At 51.8% G+C, this 22,667-nt stretch overlaps 2 protein-coding genes across 3 annotated transcripts; one reads left to right on the top strand and one right to left on the bottom strand.

Moving 5' to 3' along the window:
- The first annotated feature begins 1,295 nt into the window (after window positions 1–1,295).
- On the top strand, window positions 1,296–14,311 carry atn1 (atrophin 1). Of its 2 annotated transcripts, none has more exons than XM_056286016.1 (10): window positions 1,296–1,327; window positions 3,528–3,658; window positions 4,247–4,348; window positions 4,725–4,841; window positions 4,963–7,820; window positions 8,962–9,178; window positions 10,103–11,630; window positions 12,292–12,435; window positions 12,601–12,781; window positions 14,222–14,311. In XM_056286016.1, exons 2-10 carry the CDS (start codon window positions 3,632–3,634, stop codon window positions 14,253–14,255), a joined length of 5,208 nt encoding a protein of 1,735 aa, XP_056141991.1. In that variant the 5' UTR covers window positions 1,296–1,327; window positions 3,528–3,631; the 3' UTR covers window positions 14,256–14,311. The 2 variants fall into 2 exon arrangements, with proteins under 2 accessions (XP_056141991.1, XP_056141990.1); XM_056286015.1 differs by having other exon boundaries at window positions 12,292–12,459.
- Window positions 14,312–20,743: 6,432 nt separating this feature from the next.
- On the bottom strand, window positions 20,744–22,418 carry LOC130117633 (zinc finger protein 510-like). Its single transcript, XM_056285764.1, has 2 exons — window positions 21,939–22,418; window positions 20,744–21,766 (listed from the first exon to the last, which is right to left on the bottom strand). Exons 1-2 carry the CDS (start codon window positions 22,099–22,101, stop codon window positions 21,096–21,098), a joined length of 834 nt encoding a protein of 277 aa, XP_056141739.1. The 5' UTR covers window positions 22,102–22,418; the 3' UTR covers window positions 20,744–21,095.
- Between the last annotated feature and the right edge of the window lie 249 nt (window positions 22,419–22,667).

Raw genomic sequence — 22,667 nt, 5'->3', positions numbered from 1 at the left:
GACGGGCCCTCCCCCCCCCCCTCCCCGGTATCCGGGTGGAGGTGGACGCGCAGGCGCGCTGGCGCGGTCTCCGGCGAGGTTGCCATGGTTACGACACAATAGGAGACGGGACAGGGGGCTGTTTGAAGGGGAGAGAGAACGACAGGAGAGGAGGGAGGGAGGGAGGGAGGAGGTCTGCAGACCCGCTTGACTGGACACAACACCGCCGCCGTCGTCGAGAGCTTCTCTCGCCGCCCCCCCCCCCACACACCCCCCCCCACACCCGCCCTCCGGTCTGAAGTGTAGACGAGGCGGAGGAGAAAGGCGGCTTGTCAACAGCCAGACGGCTTTTACTTTTACTGTTATGCGGCAGTCGCCGGCTATAACGCAGCAAATAGCAGGATGTGTAGAGCGAAGGAGTTTCGGCTTTTATTGTTGGCCTGCCGAGGCGACCGACACGCCCGTTGTAACCAGACGGGATTCCCGTCAGGACGCACAAGGCTTAAAGCCAACACAGGTTGTGGTTTGTGAATCATGCCCTCCCTCCATGCGGCCTTATATCGCTGAACCCGAATGGTGCAAAACGGACCCCTCCGCTGTAGAAGTAGAGGCGACTCCGTAGGAAGAAGACTATGGCAACAGGAAGAAAAAGAGGGAGAGAGAAAAAAAAAGAAAAAGAAAACCCCTCTCTTTCTGGATCCCCTCCCTCTTCAGAGTTTTGGCCCTCTCTCTGCGCCTCTTCCTTCTCCCTGCCTCTCCTCCTCCTCCTCCTCCTCCTCCCTTCCCCTTCTCTTCGAGCTCCCCCCTTTCCTTATGCAAATCACGCCCTCCTCTCGCCGCCTTCCTCGCTCTCGTTCTCGCGCCCGACGTGCGTCCCTCGCTCACCCCTCCGTTAAAAACTGTGACTGTACCGAAGGCGGAGAGGAGGAGGAGGAGGAGAAAAAAAAAGAGGAAAAAAGAAAAAAAAGTGCAAGTCGTCTTGGAGGAAAGTGGGAGCGGGTGGGTGGGGAGGGTGAGAGGGGGGGGGTGTGTGCAAGAAAAGGGGCAAAAGGGGGTGGGGAAGAGGCGAGCGTACGCATCAATTTGTACAGTCTTCAGTGGCACCCCGTTTTCCCCGCAACGACTTGAAAGGGGGAAATTCTTCTGCATTATTTTGCGGAACCGCTACGATATGACCCAGCGCCGCCAGCCTCCGCGTGGACAAGCGTGCGCCTCTACGTGCGCATGTCAACGTGCAATATAAGACGAGAGGGGAAGGAAGGAAGAAGAAGAAGAAAAACAGAGAAAGAAAAGGGAGTGTGAGAGAGAGAAGGAAGGGGGGGGGGACACGCATCGCTGGATATTATAGGTAAGGAGAAAGGAGAGAGAGGGGGGGGGGAATGGATGCTTAGTCTGTTATTTGGAGCTATTCTTGCTGGCCACGTTTGTCTCCCTCCCTCCCTCCCCCCCCTTTTTTTTCTCTCTCTTTGTGCGTTAATGATCATACTCCTGCGTTATGGCTCATTTATGTCCCGGCACATCGATTTAAGAATGCACAACGCGCACTTACATTCCTGCGAGGAGGAGGAGGAGGAGGAGGAGGAGGAAGGGGGGGGGGAGAGAGAGAGCCGGGTTGCTTAAAATGCCATCCGACGAGCGAGATATCAACAATGTAACGGTGCTGCGAGAGACCAGGAAACTGTACCGCGCTGGCATCCATTCCGCTCGCGGACGTGTGTGTGTGTGTGCGGCGTGAACACACGGTCCCCCCCCCTCTCTCTCTCTTCTCGTGGCCGGAGCGTATTCCGCCTCGGTGGCCGCTGGCAGGGCACACGGCGCGGCTCCGGCCGGGCTCCTCTGCGTGTGTATCAGTAACGCTGGCAGGAAGGGGGGAGAGAAGAAAGAGTCGTTGCGGTGCCCCGGCTCGCCGGTGATGTAAGCGGTGCCACTGCATGCTGCTTTGCATCACACGCAGTAGTCGATTTGTTTATAATGCATGGACTGTATACGTGTATGAGAGAGGGGGGGGGAGAGAGATAGAGAGGGGGGGGGAGAGAGAGTGTAGTGCTGCTATGCTATGCCTTCGCCTGTTGTATGTTACTGCTGTGTTGGCGTTCTTGTTGTTTATGGACCGCTGGACCAACCGGTGAACCCATCCGGAGGCCAATAGCTGCCCACCTGTAACTAAGCTGCTCTGAACCCGACTGGCACCACGTATTTTTTCGTGTCTAGCACATATCTGGGGTGCAGCGTAGCTGGCCGTAACTACACCTATTGTGGCGGCCACATCTATGTTTAATGTGTAACATAATTCTGCTGTTGGGAAGAGTTGAGGGGGGGATTGACAGGACGCAACGGCGAAACGCAGTCCGTGTAATGGATCGGCCTGTCGCGAGTTAAGTGTCTAAAGTGACTCTAGCTGTATGAACAATAGATAGTAGATTCTACTATTGTGATTGATTGAATCAGTCACTGCAGCATGCACCAATGATTCATGCACAGCTCTGTGTAGTGAAGCTGCCACCTGATTTACTGCAGCCTACCTGCCATGAATCAAACGCACACAATAAAAAAATCTGTGCGTGGCTATTTATTGCCCGTCTTAGCAAAAGTGTGCGTGTGCATTTGCTCTGCTAACTGTTCGGCTAAATATATCTTTTATTCCAGCTAGCGTCCGGGCACTATTTATATCCTCATCCAATATACATGAGACATATTTTTTTTTTCGCCACAGTGGTACATGAATGAAAGAATGAATGGATTAAACGAGGCTTTGTTGTAGTCCACCTAGAATATGTGAAGAGGCACGCACACACACACACACACAGACACACACACCGGGAGGGGCAACAACTCGGACTAGCCGGCGTCCCTGCCTCCACGTGAATACATAAGCCTGGTCTGTATGATGCTGCTGACCATAACCAGGTCATGTGGGTTAACCACAAGTGGCTGTGGGTTCGGGCTGCTGTGGTGAAGGGTGGGTGGGGGGTGGTGGTGGTGGTGGTGGTGGGGGACGGCTCTGATAATCTAATGGCATTTGCTCGAGGCTCACCGTCTTCTGCAGACTGCCACGCTAACGGGCCTCGCACTCGGAACACCTTCCCTGAACCGAACCCGTGGTCTGGCTTTCGAGGAAACGAGGCCCAGCGAGCCCCGGTGCACACGGTGCGTCGTGAGTTCGGTCCTCCGGCGAGAAGAGTAGATTATTAACGAGACGGCTTCTGCAAACCAGTTTCTCGGCACGGTCAAAGCAGTTGAGGCGATGAAGTGCGGGGAGTCGTTAACTTTTAGATATGTGTGCGTTCACCGTGGTGTGTATGCCCATGTATCTGGAAATACAGATCTTCTACATCTGGCAGGCCGGGGTCCGTGATGCACATCGCACACACACCCGGTACCACCCACCCCCCCCCCCCCCCCGTTATTGCGTCCTCTATTGAACTTCTGCTGTCTTGCAAAATAAATTGATTTCTCCCCGGGGTTGCTGCGCAGATAAAGATTGGGTAATGCCTCTTTTTTTTCCCTTTTTTGTGAGTGTGTGTGTGTGTGTTTATTCCTCTCTGCAGAGTTTGGCTGGCGGCGTGGCGTAGCGCACAGCGAGAGAAGAAGAGGACCGCTCGACTCCCTGCAACGGCACGCGGTGTAAAATGGAAGTTATGAAGAGCGAACAATGAAGACGCGGACGCACAAAGAGTCGGTAAGAACTTGGGGCTGTGACCCGTCTCCCACAGGGGTGACAGAGCCCCCCCCCCTCCCCCCCTCCCCGGTCTTGTATAGCAGGGCCGGGAGCGTTCAGAACGGCCCAGGTAGTCTGAGGTCAGACAGGAGGTTCTAGATGATTCCGCTGCTTGTGATAGAGAATAATGTGACCAGAGAACAAATCGTGTGTTTTTTTTGCTCACCGCCGCCCTTTGACTTATTTATCTTTCTCCCCCTCTCCACACACCTTTGTGCTTCTCTCTCCCACCCCCCACCCCCTTTAACTCCCACCAATTGTTCCTCGCCCCTTGCCTTTGCAAACAACCCACCCCTCGACGAACTCGTCTTTGGCACGCGTTTCGGCCCAAACCTTACCAACCGCCCCTCCTTCGCTTTCTGCCCCCCAACCCTGTGCCTCTGTCTGTATTCCCGGGTTGCCCCCCCCCCCCCCGTTGATACCCCCTCATCCCTCTCACCTCGCCTCGATTTTGTGTGTAATCACTTTGCCCTGCTTTCTGGCCCCCCCACCCCACCCCACCCCACCCGACCCACCCTTCCCATCCGTCCCCAACCTCTGTCATTTCAGATGCCCATGCGCAGTGGGCGAAGGCGGGGGGGCAGTGAGGAAAGAAGGGGTAGACGCCTGCACCCCAGCCCCACTCGTCCCGAACGCACCGACAGACAAACGGTCAGGCCTATATTCGGTTATTCACTTGTGTATGTTTGTGTGCGTGCGTGTGTGTAGGTAGGAAATTGTCATTTAGTATCAATTAAACCACTAATGAATCTTCTTGTGTGTTACGCATGTGTGCGTCTGTGTTGTCAACGTGAGTCATCATAGGCACATGCTATGACGGCCTGTGGTTTGTTGTACAGCCGTAGCACTGTGCTGTAATCTTTGATGATTTGTGTTCGAGTTTGATTTGGGTGGGGGAGTGGGTGGGGGTGATTTGTGTTGGCGTCTTTGTCTTTTATGAGTGTGTCTTTGTTCTAAAAACAGACGTAGGGTCTATTTTGGATGCGGCGGCATCACAGCGGAATTGAAACTTGTGTCTTTTGAGCAGAGAGGCGGTGGCGAGGAGCTAGCTGGAAGCCGCTTCAATCGCAGAGCGCAAGGGCACGATTCATCAGAGAGCGAGGGGGAGGAACTTGTGTCTCCGCCGAAGAGGCAGAAAGTTCAGGTGAGAATCACATCTCATCGGCCCTTCATAAAAGGGCCAATTATAAATCTTAAGTCCCGCGGTCTGTGTATTTACAAAAGGCAAATTTACACCTTGTCTGCAAACGATCTTTTCTCGTCAGGATTCGGCCGCCACACCAAACCCGCCAACTTCAACACATTCGACTGACAGCTCAGCTCCTTCCGCGGTCCCGCCTCCGACCGCAGCTGCCAGTCAATCCCGCGAGAGCGATAACGAAGATGGCCAATCCCAGGGCAGCAGGAGTTCAGTTGTAGGGAGCCTGGCCAATAGCAGCAGTAGTCTGAGTAGTGGGCGGGACATAGACCAGGACAATCGCTCCTCATCCCCGAGTCTCTCCGCTTCCCCTCTGGGCAGCCTGGACTCCGACTCCGATGGACCAGACTCACCAAAGCAAGGGGAGCGAGAACGGGAAAAAGGGAAAGAGGGAGGAGCCAGTAAGTCGGCGGGAGAAGATAGGAGGACAGTGGGGCGAGAGGGGAGAGGGGAGGAGTCCTGTGGAGATGGAGAAAAGAGGGATGGGGATGGAAGAATAGAGGACTGTCCTTCTCTTAAGCCCTCCTCCACCCCTTGCTCTTCCTCTGCTCTCACTCCCTCGCTCCGGGGGACGGGGGATTTGGCAAGTGATGGCAGTGGTGGGAGGAAGTCCTACTTCTCCCTGGACTCCAAGCTGGTGTGTAAGGTGGAGTACGGCGGAGCAGCGGGTGTCGACAGCGCACACAGCGGCAGCCGAATGAACTCCAAAGCCAACGCACAGTGTGTGACTAAGACCACCATCTCTGGTGGGGACTATCCCCATGGTAACCCCGGCATTTCACACCCCCTCCCTCCACCGCTGCCCCCCCCACCCGCCCTGAAGCCCCTGGAGCTTGGGGCGCAGAACCTCCCTGCGGAGGTGAAGACAGAGCGAGAGAAGCTGGAGAAGCCAGACAAACTCCTGGACAAGAATCCGTCCGCGCCTCCTTCTCTGCTGCCGCAGACGGGCCCCCAGCCCCAATCGCAGCCTCAGAGCCAGCCCTCCCCCCACCCGCACCACTATAGCTCCACCAGCTGGCAGGGTGGCACAGCAACTGGTTGCCAGGGGAGCTGGGGCTACGCCCGTTACCCAGGCAACCACCACCCACACCAGCCACAGCACCAACCCCCGGTGCAGCAGCAGCAGTTGCCCTCTGTATACAACCCTCCGTCCTCTCGCCACTCCTCCTCCCACCCCTCTTACCTCCCCCACCCTCACGCCCACCCCCACAGGGAGTACCTTCCCAGGTACGCTGGCGGGGGAGGGGACAGAGAGAGGGGGGCAGCAGGAGAGAGGGAGAGGGGAGTGAGAGGGGAGTGTGGGGGGAGGGAGATCAACAGGGACTACTCTGCTCCCGGAGGTAACAGCAGTAACAATAGTGGTGGGGGTAACAGTAATACTAATGCCTGTGGTGGGATGAGTGGGCCCAACGGCATCCCAGGAAGGGAGTTTGGGGGTCTGTCAGTGGGTCAGAACCGGGAGTTCCAAGGCTCTGGGAGAGATGGGCCCAACATGGCTCCGAGAGGAAGAGACTTTGGTCCCGAGTTCAGAGACAGGGAGCGAGAGAGGGAGCGAGAGAGGGAGAGAGAGAGGGAGGGAGGAAGGGAGTTTACTTTGCCAAATCAAAACCAGAATAGAGATTTTGGCCCCAACACCGCTGGAGGGGGGCATCCCAGAGACAAAGAGGGGGGCAGATGGGGTGAGTTTGGGGGCCAGACAAGAGAGGTGGGAGGCAGCAACAACCCCAACAACAACTCTGTGCCCCAAGGAAACCCCCCCAGTTCTACCAGCGGGCTACCTGTCACGCCCATGCTGAACCGAGACCTACCCGCCTCGCCTCAAAGCAACCCAGTTCATCCCTCTCATTCTTCCCTACCACCACACCCCCACCCGCATCCCCCAAACTCAGCCAACCGGGACTACCCCCCATCCATGGACCAGGCACAAACCCCCTCCTCGGCAACAGAGCACTTCCACAGAGAATACCCTCCCGCTGGAGGGAAAGACTTTCCTGCTGGGGCGCCGCCCTCAACTGGCCCAAATCGAGAGTACCTCAGTCCTCCTGGGATGAACCCAAACCTGGGACGAGAGTACTCAGGACCTGGGGGACCCCAGCACCCCCACCAAGCACCTCACCCCCACTACCAGTCTGGGCCCAGGGACAGAGACAGAGAGCGAGAGTCTGCTCTCTATCAAAACCGTGGTGGTCCCAATCAGCCCCCTGCTCTCTCTCCGTCATCTTCTTCTGCCCACCACGGACACCCTCCGAATGCCCCTTATCCCCCTCCCCCGCCTCCCCCTCCACTTCCCCCGTCTCAAGCCTCCCATGCTCAGCCGCCTCCATCAGGTATGGGAGCTAACGTACGTCCCCCACATTACCAGCCCTCCAACCAGACTCCGCCGACACCCCTCTCCCCCTTGCCCAGCCCATCGACCAATCAGATGGGAGGCTTTTCATCTTTTCCTCCAGGCTCCTCCTCTGGGCCAAACATGCCGCTTCCTGGCTCAGGTGTGTCATCCACCTGTTCGCCTGGCTGTCGCCCCTCCCCCTTCCATGGCACTTTGAACAGCCACCCTCCTTTCAGTGGACCCTACCACTCCAATGGAAACAGTGGCAGTAACATGGCCAACAGCAATAGTAGCGGTAGTATACCCAGCAGCGGCAATACAAATGCACTGTCCCTCTCACCTCAGAACATCTCAAAGGGACCACCATCTCTTAGTAATCCTGGCAACAGCAATAGCACCTCAGCACCCACCACCAGCACTTCACTTCCTGTGGATGGACATTCAGATTCATCCACAGGCCCGACCCCGACACCTGTTATCAAGGAGGAGCCAATGGAGGACAGAGAGGAGAGTGAAAGTCCGCCGCCTATGCTGAGAAGCCCTTCCCCTGAACCCAAGCCAGTGGACATCCCCATCCATGCCAGCCAATCAGCACGGTAAGACAGTTCTGAAATCAGCTAAATTGTGTCTGTCGGTAGCTCCATTCAGGTTTGTTGTTGGAGTCGCTCATGTCCTGTGTCCGTACTCGCATGCCGAGTTAGAAAACGGAGAATGTTTGCAAGTATAAACGAGGTAACGGAACTCGCTCCTGTATTTACTGCATTGGCAGTAAGTTTGAAATAGCGCAATATTTGCTCTGAATGTATAGTTTGCGTTTCAAATGATGTACAGGTGTAAACGTCATCTCCAGTGTCGACAAATACGGAGGTGGCATTTCATGTTTTTGTTTACGTCGGAGAAGACGTGTGTTTTAGCATCTTCTCCCGCGATGAATGCGGCACAAAAGAATCTGCCCGTAAAATCAAAAGAATTTTGTCCCATCAGCATCTGTCCAAGGTGACCCACCATCAGCCACTCCCGCCCCTGTTCTGAAGGCCTTTTGTATGCAGAAAGTAGACCATAACATATTGTATCCGGCCAATTACCCCACTCTTCCGAGCCGTCCCGGTCGCTGCTCCACCCCCTCCGCCGATCCGGGGAGGGCTGCAGACTACCACATGCCTCCTCCGATACATGTGGAGTTGCTGGCCACTGCTTTTCACCTGACAGTGAGGAGTTTCACCCGGGGGATGGAGCGCGGGGAAGGATCACGCTATTCCCCCCAGGCCCCCCCCCCCTCGAACAGGTGCCTCGACTGACCAGAGGAGGTGCTAATGCAGCGACCAGGACACATACCCACATCCGGCTTCCCACTTGCAGACACAGCCAATTGTGTCTGTAGGTACGCCCGACTAAGCCGAAGGCAACACAGGGATTCGAACCGGCGATCCTCGTGTTGGTAGACTGCTACGCTACCTTCTAATCTATTCTATGCATAGGAACTGGAGTCAACTGTGGTTGTCAGTATCTGTTTCCGGCAGGTGCTACCAGTTGTAGTAGCCGATTAAGCACTAAAATGGGGAGGGACAACCAGTTATTTCTAGTGTGGACCGGGCCCGTCTGTCTTTACGCTGTGCCTTAATAGGGACAATGACAATCAAAGATAATTATTTAACGATGTTAACACTTACTGCTAATGATCAGAGTAATGATGTATATCGGTGCGTCGGTACACCGGGTGTGCCGCCGTGTTTCCAGGTTCCACAGGGTTCTTGACCGCGGCAGCGGGAATTCCTGTGCCCGCAGCGATGTCCTCTTTGTCCCGCTGGACGGATCCAAGCTGTGGAAGAAGAGGAATGAGGTGATCGAGAGGGCGCGCAGAGAGGTGGAGCAGAGGGCCAGGGACCTCCGTGAGAAAGAGAGGGAACGGGAGAGGGAACGAGAGCGGGAGAGAGAGCTGGAGAGACACCTACAGGTGAGCAATTTTTTAGGGTGCTGTTTGTGTGGCATCATGGCTGATCAGATGAAAACAGTTTAAACTGCAGGACAAACGGTCCCAAGTTTAACACTCTCACCTATATATTGTCAGCACATGATAATATATATAATGTGCTTGAATAACAGAAAATAAATTGTTATAGGCATAACCAACTGTAAATAATGAGCAGTTTTCCACAATGAGCCTTGTTGGTGTTTATTGATTGGACAGCGTGTCAATTTACAACCATCCAACTCCTCGATGGTTGTAAATTTGACGTAAGTTGATGGTCGACCACCAAATACCCTGATTTGAGAAAGCAGAGATGTCTAAGCAGATAACGCCAGAAATTATTATTGGAAAATAATCAAAATCGATCACTTGGGCGTCCGGGTGGCGTGGCGGTCTATTCAGTTGCCTGCCAACATGGGGATCGCCGGATCGAATCCCCGTGTTACCTCCGGCTTGGTCGGGCATCCCTACAGACACAATTGGCTGTGTCTGCGGGTGGGAAGCCAGATGTGGGTATGTGTCCTGGTCGCTGCACTGGCGCCTCCTCTGGTCGGTCGGGGCGGAATAGTGTGATCCTCGCACGCGCTACGTCCCCCTGGCGAAACTCCTCACCGTCAGGTGAAAAGAAGCGGCCGGTGACTCCGCATGTATCGGAGGAGGCATGTGGTAGTCAGCAGCCCTCCCTGGATCGGCGGAGGGGGTGTAGCGGCGACCGGGGCAGCTCAGAGAGCAGGGTGATTGGCCAGGTTCAATTGGGGAGGAAAAGGGGGAAAAATACCCCCACCCCAAAAAAAATACAGACTGAAGGGGAGAAATACCTGGTGACTGTTATATCAGAGGAGTGACGGGGATCATCGACACAGGTGCTTCAGCTTTGTTTCTTGTTTTTCTTTTCTACCTCTTCAACAGCAACAGAAAGACGTCAACAACAGTGTTGCCGTAGGAGGCCGCCAGGGTTCCTCTCTCTTCTTCCCTTCGTCGTCCTCTATCCTCCTCGACCCTTCATCCGCCTCCTCTTCCTCTGGGAACCCCGTCTCCCACCCTCACTCTCACCCACAGCACCATCACGCACACCCGCATGCTCCTCTTCACCCATCACACCCTCTCCACCCCTCCCTCTCTCACTCTATCCCCCACTCCCTACTTCTCCCAGCCATGGGAGGGGCTTCAGCAGTGGTGGGAGGCCCCCAAGGAGCCCTGGGAATAGGGTTAGGGGGTCCTTATCTGGGCCCGGACACCCCAGCACTAAGGACCCTGAGCGAGTATGCTCGCCCACATGCCATGTCTCCCCTCGGGGCAGCCAGCCGAGCCCAGGCGCACCACCCACACGTCCACCATGGCCACCCACATGTCCATCCCTCCTTCTTCCTTCCCCAGTTTCAGAACCATGCTTTAGCCAACCCACATCACCTGCCTACTGATGCTGCCACAGCAGCCGCCATCTTGGGCTTCTTATACGGCGGCAGCCTCGAAGGGGGTCCAGGAGTCGGTGGCCACACCGGGATAGCAGGGGGCCCTGCACCTGGGGGTATTGGGGGTGCAGGGTTAGGAGGCGTGGGCTTTCCCCACACAATGGCCGCCCACCGCGATCGCATCAAGCCAGGGTTTGAATTTAAGAGCGAGGAGAGGGTGTACCCGCCTGGGTCCTTGTCTGATCCAGCTGCGCTCGCCCTCGCTCACTCTCACTCGCATGCCCACGCTCATGCTCACGCCCACGCCCATGCCCACGCGCACTCCCTGCTCCTCGGTGGTGGAGGTGGGGGTGCTAATGAGGTGTCGCTCTATGGCACGCCACCTCCCCCAGCTCCCCCCGGCCCCCCACACCTCCAGAACCCCACCCTGGCTCCTGTGAATAGGCCGCCCAACCCTCCTGCCCCCCAATCCCTCTCCAACCCACCCCCTTCCTCCCTCCTCCCTCCCTCACTGCCCTCCCACCCCCCATCTGCACCCACTTCTGCCCCCCCACCCACAGCTGGCCCAACTGCCCCCCCAGCAGCTCCTCCTCCCCCGGCTCCACCCCCCTCCAACCCTGTCTCATCCCTTCATCACTCGGTGCCCCATTCCTCCTTTCCAAGCTCCTTGCCTTCCCATCCGCCGACCGCGCCTGCACCAGCCGCCCCCCCCGAGACCTACCCTCCTCCCACTCGCTCACCTGCCTCGAGTGAGAGAGAGCGGAGTGGCGACAGAGAACGGGAAAGGGAGAGAGACAGAGCGGGCTTGCCAGCTCCTGGGGAGAGAGAACGGGAGAGGGAGAGGGAGAGAGAACGAGGAGGAAGTGCTGGTGGAGGAGGGACAGGAGGAGGAGGAGGAGGAGGTGGTGGAGGAGGAGGGGGTGGGGGGGAGAATCTGGGGCGACTCCAGATGTTAAATGTGACGCCTCATCATCACCAGCACTCACACATCCATTCCCACCTCCACCTGCACCAGCAAGACACAGGTACTCACTGCTACGAACGATGGTGACACTCTCACACTGCCGCCGACCCCGAGATAGTACAGATGTTCAACACACACAAACACACACACACACACACAAAGACACCTCACGTTTACAGTTTGCATTTAATTTAGGATTCATGGGAACAGTTAAAAATACTAGAAAATTAGCACCTAATGTCATTATGAGGACGCCATGTTAGTATTATTGCATACTGTGGATTTCAAAGCGTATCTTTCGCCCTGTTTATCATTCAATTCAATTCAATCCAGTTCGACTTTGCTGTTGTTATTGCTCAAGTACATGTACATGAACAATGAATTCAGGAAATGTGGAATTGCATGCTCACAGGATAGTGCAAATGTTGGTCATATAAGTGAAAACTAAGGTGCCAGGAGGTACTATTTTCTACTAATGATTCCTCTGACACTAGAGATATACTTCAAATTATTAATATAATATGAGATGTTATTTGGTGCAATAAGAGCTGGTTATTTTACAAGGTAACAGTGCTGTAAGTCGGTGTCAACAGAGAATCCATAGCTTCTGATAGGACCGCTGCATGATACAGGAAGTCAGTCGTCTTGGTTTATACGCCTTGCTGTTGCTTTGACGTTTATTAAATATCTCCTGATTTTCCTCTTACATCACTGGCATCCAGCGGCAGGAGGGGTTCACCCCCTGATGGACCCATTGGCGTCGGGGTCTCCTTTGGCACGCCTTCCTTACCCAGGGGCCACACTGGGCACCCCCATCCTGGCACACCCCCTCACTGACAGCGAGGTGCTCCGGCAACAGCTCTTCGGTGAGGAGAAGGCTCCTCGTCCATGTACTCGTTCACTTTCTTCTATAGACACTTCACAGTAGTGACAGTTTATCGCGTTTTTTTGACTCTGACGATGACTACTGACCTAGGGCCTCCTCTCTCCTCCTCTTCCTCTCCCTGTCTCCCCTCTGGTTTCCGCGGCAGGTGCTCCCTTCCGCGAACTGCCCCAGCCATCCTCCCTTACCGGTCCCATGTCAGCAGCCCACCAGCTCCAGGCCATGCAGCAGGCCCAAAGCGCCGAGCTGCAGATCCAGAGACTGGCCCTGGAACAGCAGTGGATCCACCACCATCACCACCACTCCCTCACCCAGGATGAGTACTACAGGTACAGCCGCAATGAGTGTCTGAGGGCACGTGCCTTAGAGCCGGACGATATATTGACATAATACTGACATCCTGATATGAGACGAGATACTGTCTGGGATTCGGCTGTCATAATATTGCAATATAGCTTGATTGTTCTCCTTCCCTGCTCTTAAAAGCTGCATTACACTTGGCCGTCCGGGTAGCGTAGCGGTCTATTCCACTGCCTACCAACACGGGGATCGCCGGTTTGAATCCCCGTGTTACCTTCAGCTTGGTCGGGCGTCCCTACAGACACAATTGGCCGTGTCTGCGGGTGGGAAGCCGGATGTGGGTATGTGTCCTGGTCGCTGCACTAGCGCCTCCTCTGGTCGGTCAGGGCGCCTGTTCGGGTGGGGGGAGGGGGAACTGGGGTGATGCTCCCACGTGCTACGTCCCCCTGGTGAAACTCCTCACTGTCAGGTGAAAAGAAGCGGCTGGCTGGCGACTCCACATGTATCGGAGGAAGCATGTGGTAGTCTGCAGCCCTCCTCGGCTCGGCAAAGGAGGTGGAGCAGCGACCGGCACGGCGCCGAAGAACAGGTTAATTGACCGGGGGGGGGGGGGGGTCCAAAAACTAAAACAAATTTTAAAAAAGCTGCTTTACAGTAAAGTGATAGTTTTTTTGAACTTACCAGTGTTCTAGCGCAGTGAAATGTACAATGTACACCTCTACCTGCAACGATATTATAATGTTTACTTCTCAAAATATCTTCAGAAAGCACAAATACTCATCCCCAACACATCGTCTCATTATTGATATCGATGGTATTCAGTCAAAGATAACTTGGTTGATTTTGTCAGTATCGCCCAGCCCTAACACGCCCGCGTTTCCAACGTGGATTCACAATTAAAATCTACACTCAACTAGTACACTTGGTATACACTATACCAACTACAAATACACCAAAGTACCGATCTTTTTCAAATAAATGCTTTTAAGGGGAACAATCATAGTTTTCAATATTCTCTCTCTCTCTCACCATCTTTGTATGGCACTCAGTGGAATTAGCTAACACAGCCGTACGTAGCATCGTTATCCACGTCCTCTAAAACAACGCAGCCTGTTTGCATTTAGCCCACCGAACGTAGTGGCCAACCAGGACGTTTTCACATGCATCTATTTTTCTATTATTCGCCTGTGATGTCACCGGCGGACACTTGTCTGCACAATTTCGGCAACGTTTCTGAGGAACAACAGACTCACCATTTTGGCTGCTAACGGCGCGTTTTCTTTCCACAACTGGGAGAGGGGGAGAGAGAAAGAGAGAGAGAGAGAGTGTTGGAAATGGTGATTGATTCCCTGTAAGCTGCTGTTTCTTGTATCCATCTGGGATAACACCCTATCGAACTTTGGATTTGACCTTTGTCCCGCCTTTAAATCGCAATCTCACCCGGTTTTTTTTCCCTCCTGACCTTTCAGTCACTTGAAGAAAGAGAGCGACAAAACCCTGTGAGGGAGGGGGGAGGGGGGACAAGATGGAGAGGTCCACGGAGGAAAAATTAAAAAAGGAAGAAGAAAAAAAAAAGGGGGGGGGGGGAGAGAAAGTGTGCAAAAAAAAGAAGAAGAAGAAGATGAAGAAGTGAATAAAACAAAACGGAGGCCCCGGAAACGAAGCAGAGAGGAAGACTTTGAGACAAAAGCCGGACCGAGACACGCGGCGCAAAGAATCTTAACGGAGGAAACCAAACCGAGTGTGAAGACGCGAAACCGGGGGAGCGGTTTAACTGTCGCACCCGGCCTCCCGTTTAACTGTGCCGTGGCCGACGTCCGGTCTCCAGAGCTTCCCCGGATACGTTCTTGAACTCCAGTCTGTTTTGTATCGTGTTCTGTACAGTATAGTAGGTGGGGGAGGGGGGGGGGGCAATAGTGAAGTACAGTATGTGTAAAGTACCTTATGCCAGGAGGTATATGTACATGAGTCTCTTTTATGTCACTGCATGTAGCTAGGCGCTTATTCTGAACTGGTGGAACTTTTGGTTCTATTTTTAGTAATTGCCCCCTCTTTTGTACCCGAGGGGTGTATCATATGCATGAGGCCAGCGATTTAGTGTTTCATTACCTTTATGATCAATAGTATTGTTATTATGATTAATGTTGTCCGTTTGTTGATAATTCTATAATTATATATATACATATTATTTGTATTATTTTTTTACATTTTCATGGTATGGCAGTCAGTTTTTCAGTTTCTTTCTCTTTCGTTTTTTTAATTATCAATTTACCTTGTGAAACAAGATGCAAATGAAGACAAAAAAAAAATGACAACAACCTGGAAATAAATTATAATCTTTTTTGCTAGTCTCTTGCGCGTACATAAGTTAACTATCCCCACCCCCACCCCCACCCCCCGTCTCCTCTGGCATACATTCAGACCGCTCGCTCTCTCTCTCTCTCTCTCTCTCTTTGTTTTATACGAGTCACTCATGCACAAAGCGTATCAAATTCCTCGCTCTCCTCCCCCTCCCCCTTTCTCTCTCTCCCCCCCCCCCCCCCCTCTCTCTCTCTCTCTCTCCCTCTCCCTCTCCCTCTCTCCCTCTCTCTCTCTCCCTCCCTCGGTGAGTGTAGCTAATAGGAGACACATGGGATGAGTGTGAGACATGGGAGTTGAGTTGCTAGCATTCCATACCGCACTGTAAGAAAAAAAAAAAAAAAAAGGAGGGAGAGAGGGGGAGAGAGAAATGGAAAGGAGAAAGAAAGGAGGAGCTGGGAGAGTGTGATTTACAGACTCTGTTAAAGGTTCAGGGCTGTGTTGTGTTCTCACTGTGTCCACACATTCCTTCCTCCTCACCAGCTGGACACGTATCAGTGAATACGGCCTTCGCTCCAGCACACAATCACGTCGGGCGTGCAAGGTCGCCGTCGCAAAGCGTCCGCCTCGACACGAACTCCCAACTTTGGGGGCGATCGCGCCGTTGCTCGGTCCCGGGGTTTGTCTTATTACAAGTTATAGTAAGATCCCGGTGTCCCCCTTTGTCCATTCCTGCTCTTATTTCCTGCAATTAACGCAGTAGTGAATACGGAGCTACTGGTTGATGGGCCCCAGGAAAGATTCGTGTCAAAGGTCAAAGGTAAGGAAGATAATGACACTGGATTTCAGGCATACTGTGTGTGGAATATATATATATATATATATATATATATATATATATATATATATATATATAATAAACTCTATTGATCCCTGGAGGGAAATTACACTCTGCATTTAACCCACCCTAGCTGAGTAGCTAGGGGCAGTGGGCAGCCGCCGTGCAGCGCCCGGGGACCGACTCCAGTTGGTCTTGCCACGCCTCGGTCAAGGGCACAGACAGGGGTATTAACCCTAACACGCGTGTCTCTTTTGATGGTGGGGGAAACCGGGAGCGCCCGGAGAAAACCCGCCGCAGTCACGGGGAGGACATGCAATATAGGGCACGCTTTTGAGTTTTCGGGTTGGTATGTAGGTTGTGTGGCACTAAAGTCACCTTGAATAAGTGTGTCAACATAATGTTAAATATCTTCCACCAGGATAAATCTGATTTCCCCCCCTCTGGTAACGTCACATCTGGGAGATATTCTTAGAAACTCCATCACTGTTCCCCCCCGAGGTGAATGAGGACACTGTCACAGGTATGGATGAAGGATGTGTACCTTTTGTTCTGTAACCCCCCCCCCCCGCCCCATGTCGTATAGAGGACTCAGGCCCAGCGTTTTTGATGCGGCCTTGTGCAGTTTTCAGCAGGTTTGAAGGATTTGGATCCATCCAAACGGCCGAGATGACCAGGAGTGTGTATTATCAGCCTTAGCACAAACAATATTCCGGGTATTTTGTCCTTTTATTCTAATCTATATAAGTGCAGAATGGGTGGTGCTTCTTTTTTTTTCCCAGATTAAATCCAAATAATTCATATTGTTGCGTAACTTTTCCAAACCCAGATTCAAACTGGGTACTACACTACTATACACCACACTACCTTTAAATACACTCCTGTGATTTTCCAAACTCTCTGGTACTCACTTTTTATCAAACTCCACCCACCTCGGCACCCCCATCAAAACAAAACAATTGCAGGGAAGGAGTTGCCAAGACGATGTCTTGCTTGATACCGACTGTTGTTTGCATCAGTCCTCTGGATAGATCTGAAATGTCGTCACAGCCCCAGCATGACGCCTCCTTTACTGTGGACTGAATCGAGTCATAAGCTGCCGCCCATTATGTTGCAGCTTGTTTGAAGAAGCCTCCTCGGAGAGCATCGCAAGTGAAGAGGGGAGGGTTCACAGGTTATCCAAGGTCGACAAAATCTAATAACTTCTACGCAATTATGCTAAACACACCGCCCTTTCAAGAACGCCCGCAAAGACATTCTTAAAAACACAAATGCTCATACCACATGTGCAATTATCATCCAGGAGCCCTTGAGCTAAGCACTTAGCCCCTTATTGGCCCGGAGGAGCTGCCAACAGTGGAGTGCCAACAATAGTTATACCAGGCATTTCCCAACTGGTGAATGAGTTTAACTGAGTGTAAAGCAAGCCACGGCAGAAAAAGGAGCATGCATACTCATTAACCCCTCTCTGGACCATTAAAGATTAAAAAGAAGTACGTGACTGTTTCACATCAACACTTTTTGGAATGTACATAGTTGACATACACACAACGGGACCTTTGTGCATGTACTGTAATGTGCAGGTACTGTAACGAGCTGGTACTATAATGTGCATGTACTGTAATGTGCAGGTACTGTAATGTGCAGGTACTGTAACGAGCTGGTACTATAATGTGCATGTACTGTAATGTGCAGGTACCATAATGTGCAGGTACTGCAATGTGCAGGTACCATAATGTGCATGTACTGTAATGTGCAGGTACTATAATGTCCATGTACGGTACCATGCAGGTACTGTAATGTGCATGTACTATAATGTGCAGGTACTATAATGTCCATGTACGGTACCATGCAGGTACTGTAATGTGCATGTACTATAATGTGCAGGTACTATAATGTCCATGTACGGTACCATGCAGGTACTGTAATGTGCATGTACTATAATGTGCAGGTACTGTAATGTGAATGTACTGTAATGTGCATGTCCTGTAATGTGAATGTACTATAATGTGCAGGTACTGTAATGTGCATGTGCTATAATGTGCAGGTACTGTAATGTACATGTGCTATAATGTGCATGTACTATAATGTGCAGGTACTGTAAGGCCACTCGTACTGCCAGACAGCAGACACATGAGGAAGTCAGAGAATGGAAGTTACACTGACAGAGATACCAAGCGGATGGCAAGCATCTGATGACTCCTAGATGTTTGACGGCTCTTTGCAAGAGAATATCGCTCACGGTATCTCTGCAAGATCCCCAGTGAATCGTACCTGGGGAGCGGCTGTTCACACGGATCGGTCCAGGACAGAGGACCATGAAGGGACCAAAGTCAGTTATTGGAATATATCAATGGCACAGCTATGCTATATCGTTCCCAACACAGACAAATTGTACTGTGAAGGCCATAAGCAAATTCAAAACATGTGTTTCTCAGCTGATGGATGTTGACCTAAATATTTGGTACAAGGCATCTTTCCAAAGTCATGGAACTGAATGTATTTACAGAGAGGGGCAGCGCATTATCTAATATGCTGGGTTTACAACTTAATTTATCATTTAAAATTGTGGGGAAAACCTACTTAAAAGCCATTATGTTAATCGATGTCACGTCACGAAAAATGTTTTTTTTTCCCTCCGGCATTTTCTCATTGTAATGTTGTTTCGGCGTAACTGAGCGACCCGTTCCATCTGTTTTTGATCCAGGCCATGCTTCCCATTCAGGTTACACAGCTAAAAATTCTCTTTGGACATGTGATTTTTCTAGAAATCATTACCTCTAAACATTAGGAAGAAACTCTCTCGCGTCACTTTGGTGTCATCCTTCCATCACCCTAAATAGCTCTTGCAGGAAGCTGAAGGTACTGAAAATGCCTTTGACATAATTCAAATTTAGACGATACGGGCCAGACTGAATAAGTACCCAGCCAGAATGAAAGGACATTCTGTTAAGAGGGGGGAAAATCCTCACATTTGTAATGTGTGATCAGCAGAATTAAACTACAACTGTTTTGATCTCATTGTGCCTTATGGACCTGCACCATAACTTAAATATTCGCTGAAGCTTGTTGACTGACCTTGTTTCTGCACATGGCCTGCATGCAAGATGTGAAGAGTCCCAGTTATGCATTGACTCTGGTTAACTGGGGAAAGTGAGCAGAGAAGTAAGCACATATATGAGGGAAAGAAGTGCATAAGTAAGGATACAACAATACAAGAGAAAGAATAACTTAATCTGATTTGCAACACCGAGGCGCTCATCCTCGGCTTGGGCACGGGTTCTTGTATATTGACTCCTTTCCCGATAACCCCAGGAGGAAATTCAAGAGATTTTTTTCTTCTTTTGGTTTGCTTTTTAATTCAGCCACAGTCAACATTAGGGTTTCCGTACCGAAGCCCAAATTGAAAACTGCAGTGGCGTCTGTCTTCCAGCATCAGCGTGAGCTCTTAATCTTTGTGGGCAATGGAGTAACTCCATCTTGTGAATGTCTGAGCCGGAAAGTAAGGCCAGTAAAGGCCGGGCCCCAATGTGCAACCGAGACTGGTGAAACAACACAAGACAGTGATTTAGTGTTTGGTTAGCAGTATAACCCCCGATTTACATAAAAGCGCTAGAATGACGGATTGCATAAGGCACCCTTGATTTAATTTAAAAAAAAAAAAAACTGTTCCCAATCGTTTTTGCAATTTACATAACACACATATCAGAATATGATTTAATGGTTAGAAATTGAGAAGAAAATCATTTTCCCAAATAATTTCTCATTAAGTTTGTCACATCGGCATCCGATTCCTGAAGCGGGTCGTTCGTGCAGCGGCCCCATGCAGTCTGCTCCCTGACCTGGGCAGGTTAATTGCCCCTCTGTGGGGGAGGAGGTGCTTTTGGACGTTGGCTCTCAAAGGCAACAATGTCCCGGTGTCAGACAAACGTCAGGGGACAAGGAAACAAAGACCCGGCTGACCCTTCATTATCCAAACATGACGGCGATTACACAACATTAACGTGACTTCTTCTTACGGTTCGTTTACCGCCAAATTAAAAAAAAGAAAAGACACCCTCTTCTCCAGTGTTTCTCAACCCAGTCCTCAAGGACCCCCCTATCCTGCAGATTTTCATCGTAACCCTGCATAGGCAGCCCTGCTTGTACTTACTCGACCGATCATCTCGCAGCACTTAATTATGCAAGGTGTGCAACGTCTGACATAATTCATGGCTGATTGGTTGAATAACTACAAACAAGTACCTATTCAGGGTTGCAAAGAAAATATGCAGGACAGGGGGTCCTTGAGGACTGGGTTGAGAAACACGGCTCTTCTCTTTGATTTGCCCTTTTTTGGATTTTTCATTCAGCTTCTTCTTGAGATTCTCCACAGGCTTGTGCGTGTGACGGTGACTGCACCCTGAATAAAAACCCCCCCACACATTTTAGGCGGGGAAGTGAGCTTGGTGCGGGGTTGTTTAGGCTACATAACGTGCTCAGTACAGCACAATAAGTCGCTGGATGCAGAAATGCATGAATGAAACGCTAGACGAGCAATAGTCGTGCCGTTACCGCCCCCTGCAGGAATGAGTGCGACTATCTCCATCTTGCAACAAAAGAAAATGAATGTATTGGGGGTGGGGGTGGGGGGGGTAATGGGAAGGGGGGAAAAAAGTGATGGACTGGCGGCCTGTCCAAGGTGTCTCCCCGCCTGTCGCCCAACGACCGCTGGGATAGGCTCCAGCATCCCCGCGACCCTGAGCAGGATAAGTGGTTTGGATAATGGATGGGGATGGATGGATGGATGGATGGATGGATAAGGGGAGGGGGGGAGGAGGCGGGGAATCAAGCAGCCTTGTAACTATTTGGTGGATATTCATATTTTATTCAGTATGAATAAAGTTAACAGCAGTTCGAGTTTAGGAATTGTTGTGACAATCAGTGTACAACACACGAGTTGCATATCACTGCAGCGGTCGCTGCTTTCTACACGAGGTTGGAGGAAGCTGTGACTTTCACGAGGACGCTTTCACATTAAGCCCACAAACACACCAACAAAACGTGGAAGGCGGAGCCGCTATGTTCATGTCCCGTTCCTACTGAAACCGTTTGTTGGAAACACATTTAAAAAAAAAAAAAAACAGCATTAACACACCTAGCCTATGGGGGGGGGTAGGGGGGTAGGGGGGTATCGTTTACATGGTTTCTCTCATTAACAGTGCGGCTCAGGCGGGCATGTTTTCCCGTTTATGCACACTTCTCATGTGCCTGCCCAGGGACTCCATCCACTTGAAGGACTTGCCACAGTAATTGCACACAAAGTGCTTGCCCTCGGTGTGGATGGTCTGGTGGCGGTTCAGGGCGCTGGTCGTGATGAAAGTCTTCCTGCAGATCTCGCACCTGTACGGCCTCTCCCCCGTGTGCGTCCTGATGTGGGCCGCGAGGTGGGAGCAGTTGCTGAAGCGCTTCTCGCACACGGAGCAGCAGTACGGCTTCTCCTTGGCTTCCTCGCCGTTGTTCTGGAAGGGGTGAAAGGGCAGCACCGAGTCCTGCAGGCTGCCCTTCAGACCCGACGGCGACGAGATGAACTCCTTGATGTCCGACTCCAGCTCCTCGAGCTGCTCTTCGTCGTGACTCATCCAGAATTCCCTGTGCGTCCTCTGCTGCTCCTTCTTGACCTGCGACGACGACGAGGACGACGACGACCCCGGACGCTCCTGCTCCACGCCGGAGCCCCCGTCCTCCTCGCAGGGCTGCGGCTCGGAGGCATCCGCTGCAGGGACAGGGAGGATTGATTGATTGTGGTGTTGTTGTTGTGGCTGCTGCTGATGGTGGTGGTGGTGGTGGTTATGGGTGTGCTGCTGCTGTATACCGGGACATCTATCCAGCCGGGGGACTTGGGGGGGGGAAAGAGACAAAGGATGAGGGACAACATTGCTTGAATAAAACAAACCACAAAAAAATAATAAAATAAAAATGAAAATAAGAGGGTGGGAATTGTATATTTTTTCGCTCCCACGCGTTTGCCCTTGGGGCGGCAAAGCTCAACTATCATCTTTCAAACCAACCTGACTTGAGGAGCTTCAGCTGCATCCGTAGACGGTTGATCTCCAGGTCTTTTGAACGGGAAATCTCCTCCTTGTACTCGGCTATTGTCTTTTCCACCGCGCCGAAGATCTCCTCGGCCGCCGCCGTCAGCCTCTCGTTGAGGAAAACCCTCAGCGCCTGCATTTCGCTCCGCTTTTCTGGAGAGCAACGTGATCGACGGCGTTTTGGGGGCTCTCGGTGCTTTAATCTGCGCGACTCCGGTGGACGTCACGCTTCGCTTGTAAACACGGACGTGAAGCCGCTGCGACGTAAGGTGAGCACGGCGTCGCGCTACCGCCGCCTGCTGGAGGGAGGGTCAAACGGCGGAACGGCGGTGACGTCGGCGGGGTGTAGGGGTCAACGTTTCTGTACTTTATCCTCACAAAGACGGTGCCATAGATCAGTGTTTCTCAACCGGGGGATCCGCGGACCCCTAGTGGCCCGTGGTGTAATTGCAAGGGGTCCGTGAAAATAAAATATCTTTAAAAAAAAGATCCTATGACATTTATAGAAATAGGATTATTTTACTCAAATGTGACTGAGACCTTTATCTACCTAAACTGTAAAGGGTAACAGGACTTTTTCTCTAATTACATCTGTTTCACAAGTGTAATTTATTGTATTTTAATAAGAGATCTCGCTCCCGTTTGCATTGTTAAAAGTTACTGCATAAAAATTCTGTTGTTACATATATCTGAAAGTTACTGAAT

This window comes from Lampris incognitus, chromosome 9, assembly GCF_029633865.1.
Source record: "Lampris incognitus isolate fLamInc1 chromosome 9, fLamInc1.hap2, whole genome shotgun sequence".
NCBI classification, from domain to species: Eukaryota; Metazoa; Chordata; class Actinopteri; order Lampriformes; family Lampridae; genus Lampris; species Lampris incognitus.
This window is presented reverse-complemented; position numbering and strand designations above follow the sequence as displayed.

Excerpts from the sequence above, each read along its gene's own strand:
- atn1 (XM_056286015.1), top strand. The coding sequence starts at position 3,632 with ATGAAGACGCGGACGCACAAAGAGTCG. Across the intron at positions 4,349-4,724 it reads AACGCACCGACAGACAAACG|AGAGGCGGTGGCGAGGAGCT; the intron begins GTCAGGCCTATA and ends TCTTTTGAGCAG. Across the intron at positions 4,842-4,962 it reads CGAAGAGGCAGAAAGTTCAG|GATTCGGCCGCCACACCAAA; the intron begins GTGAGAATCACA and ends TTTTCTCGTCAG.
- LOC130117633 (XM_056285764.1), bottom strand. The coding sequence starts at position 22,101 with ATGCAGGCGCTGAGGGTTTTCCTCAACGAGAGGCTGACGGCGGCGGCC. Across the intron at positions 21,767-21,938 it reads GCTGAAGCTCCTCAAGTCAG|TCCCCCGGCTGGATAGATGT; the intron begins GTTGGTTTGAAA and ends CCCCCCCCCAAG.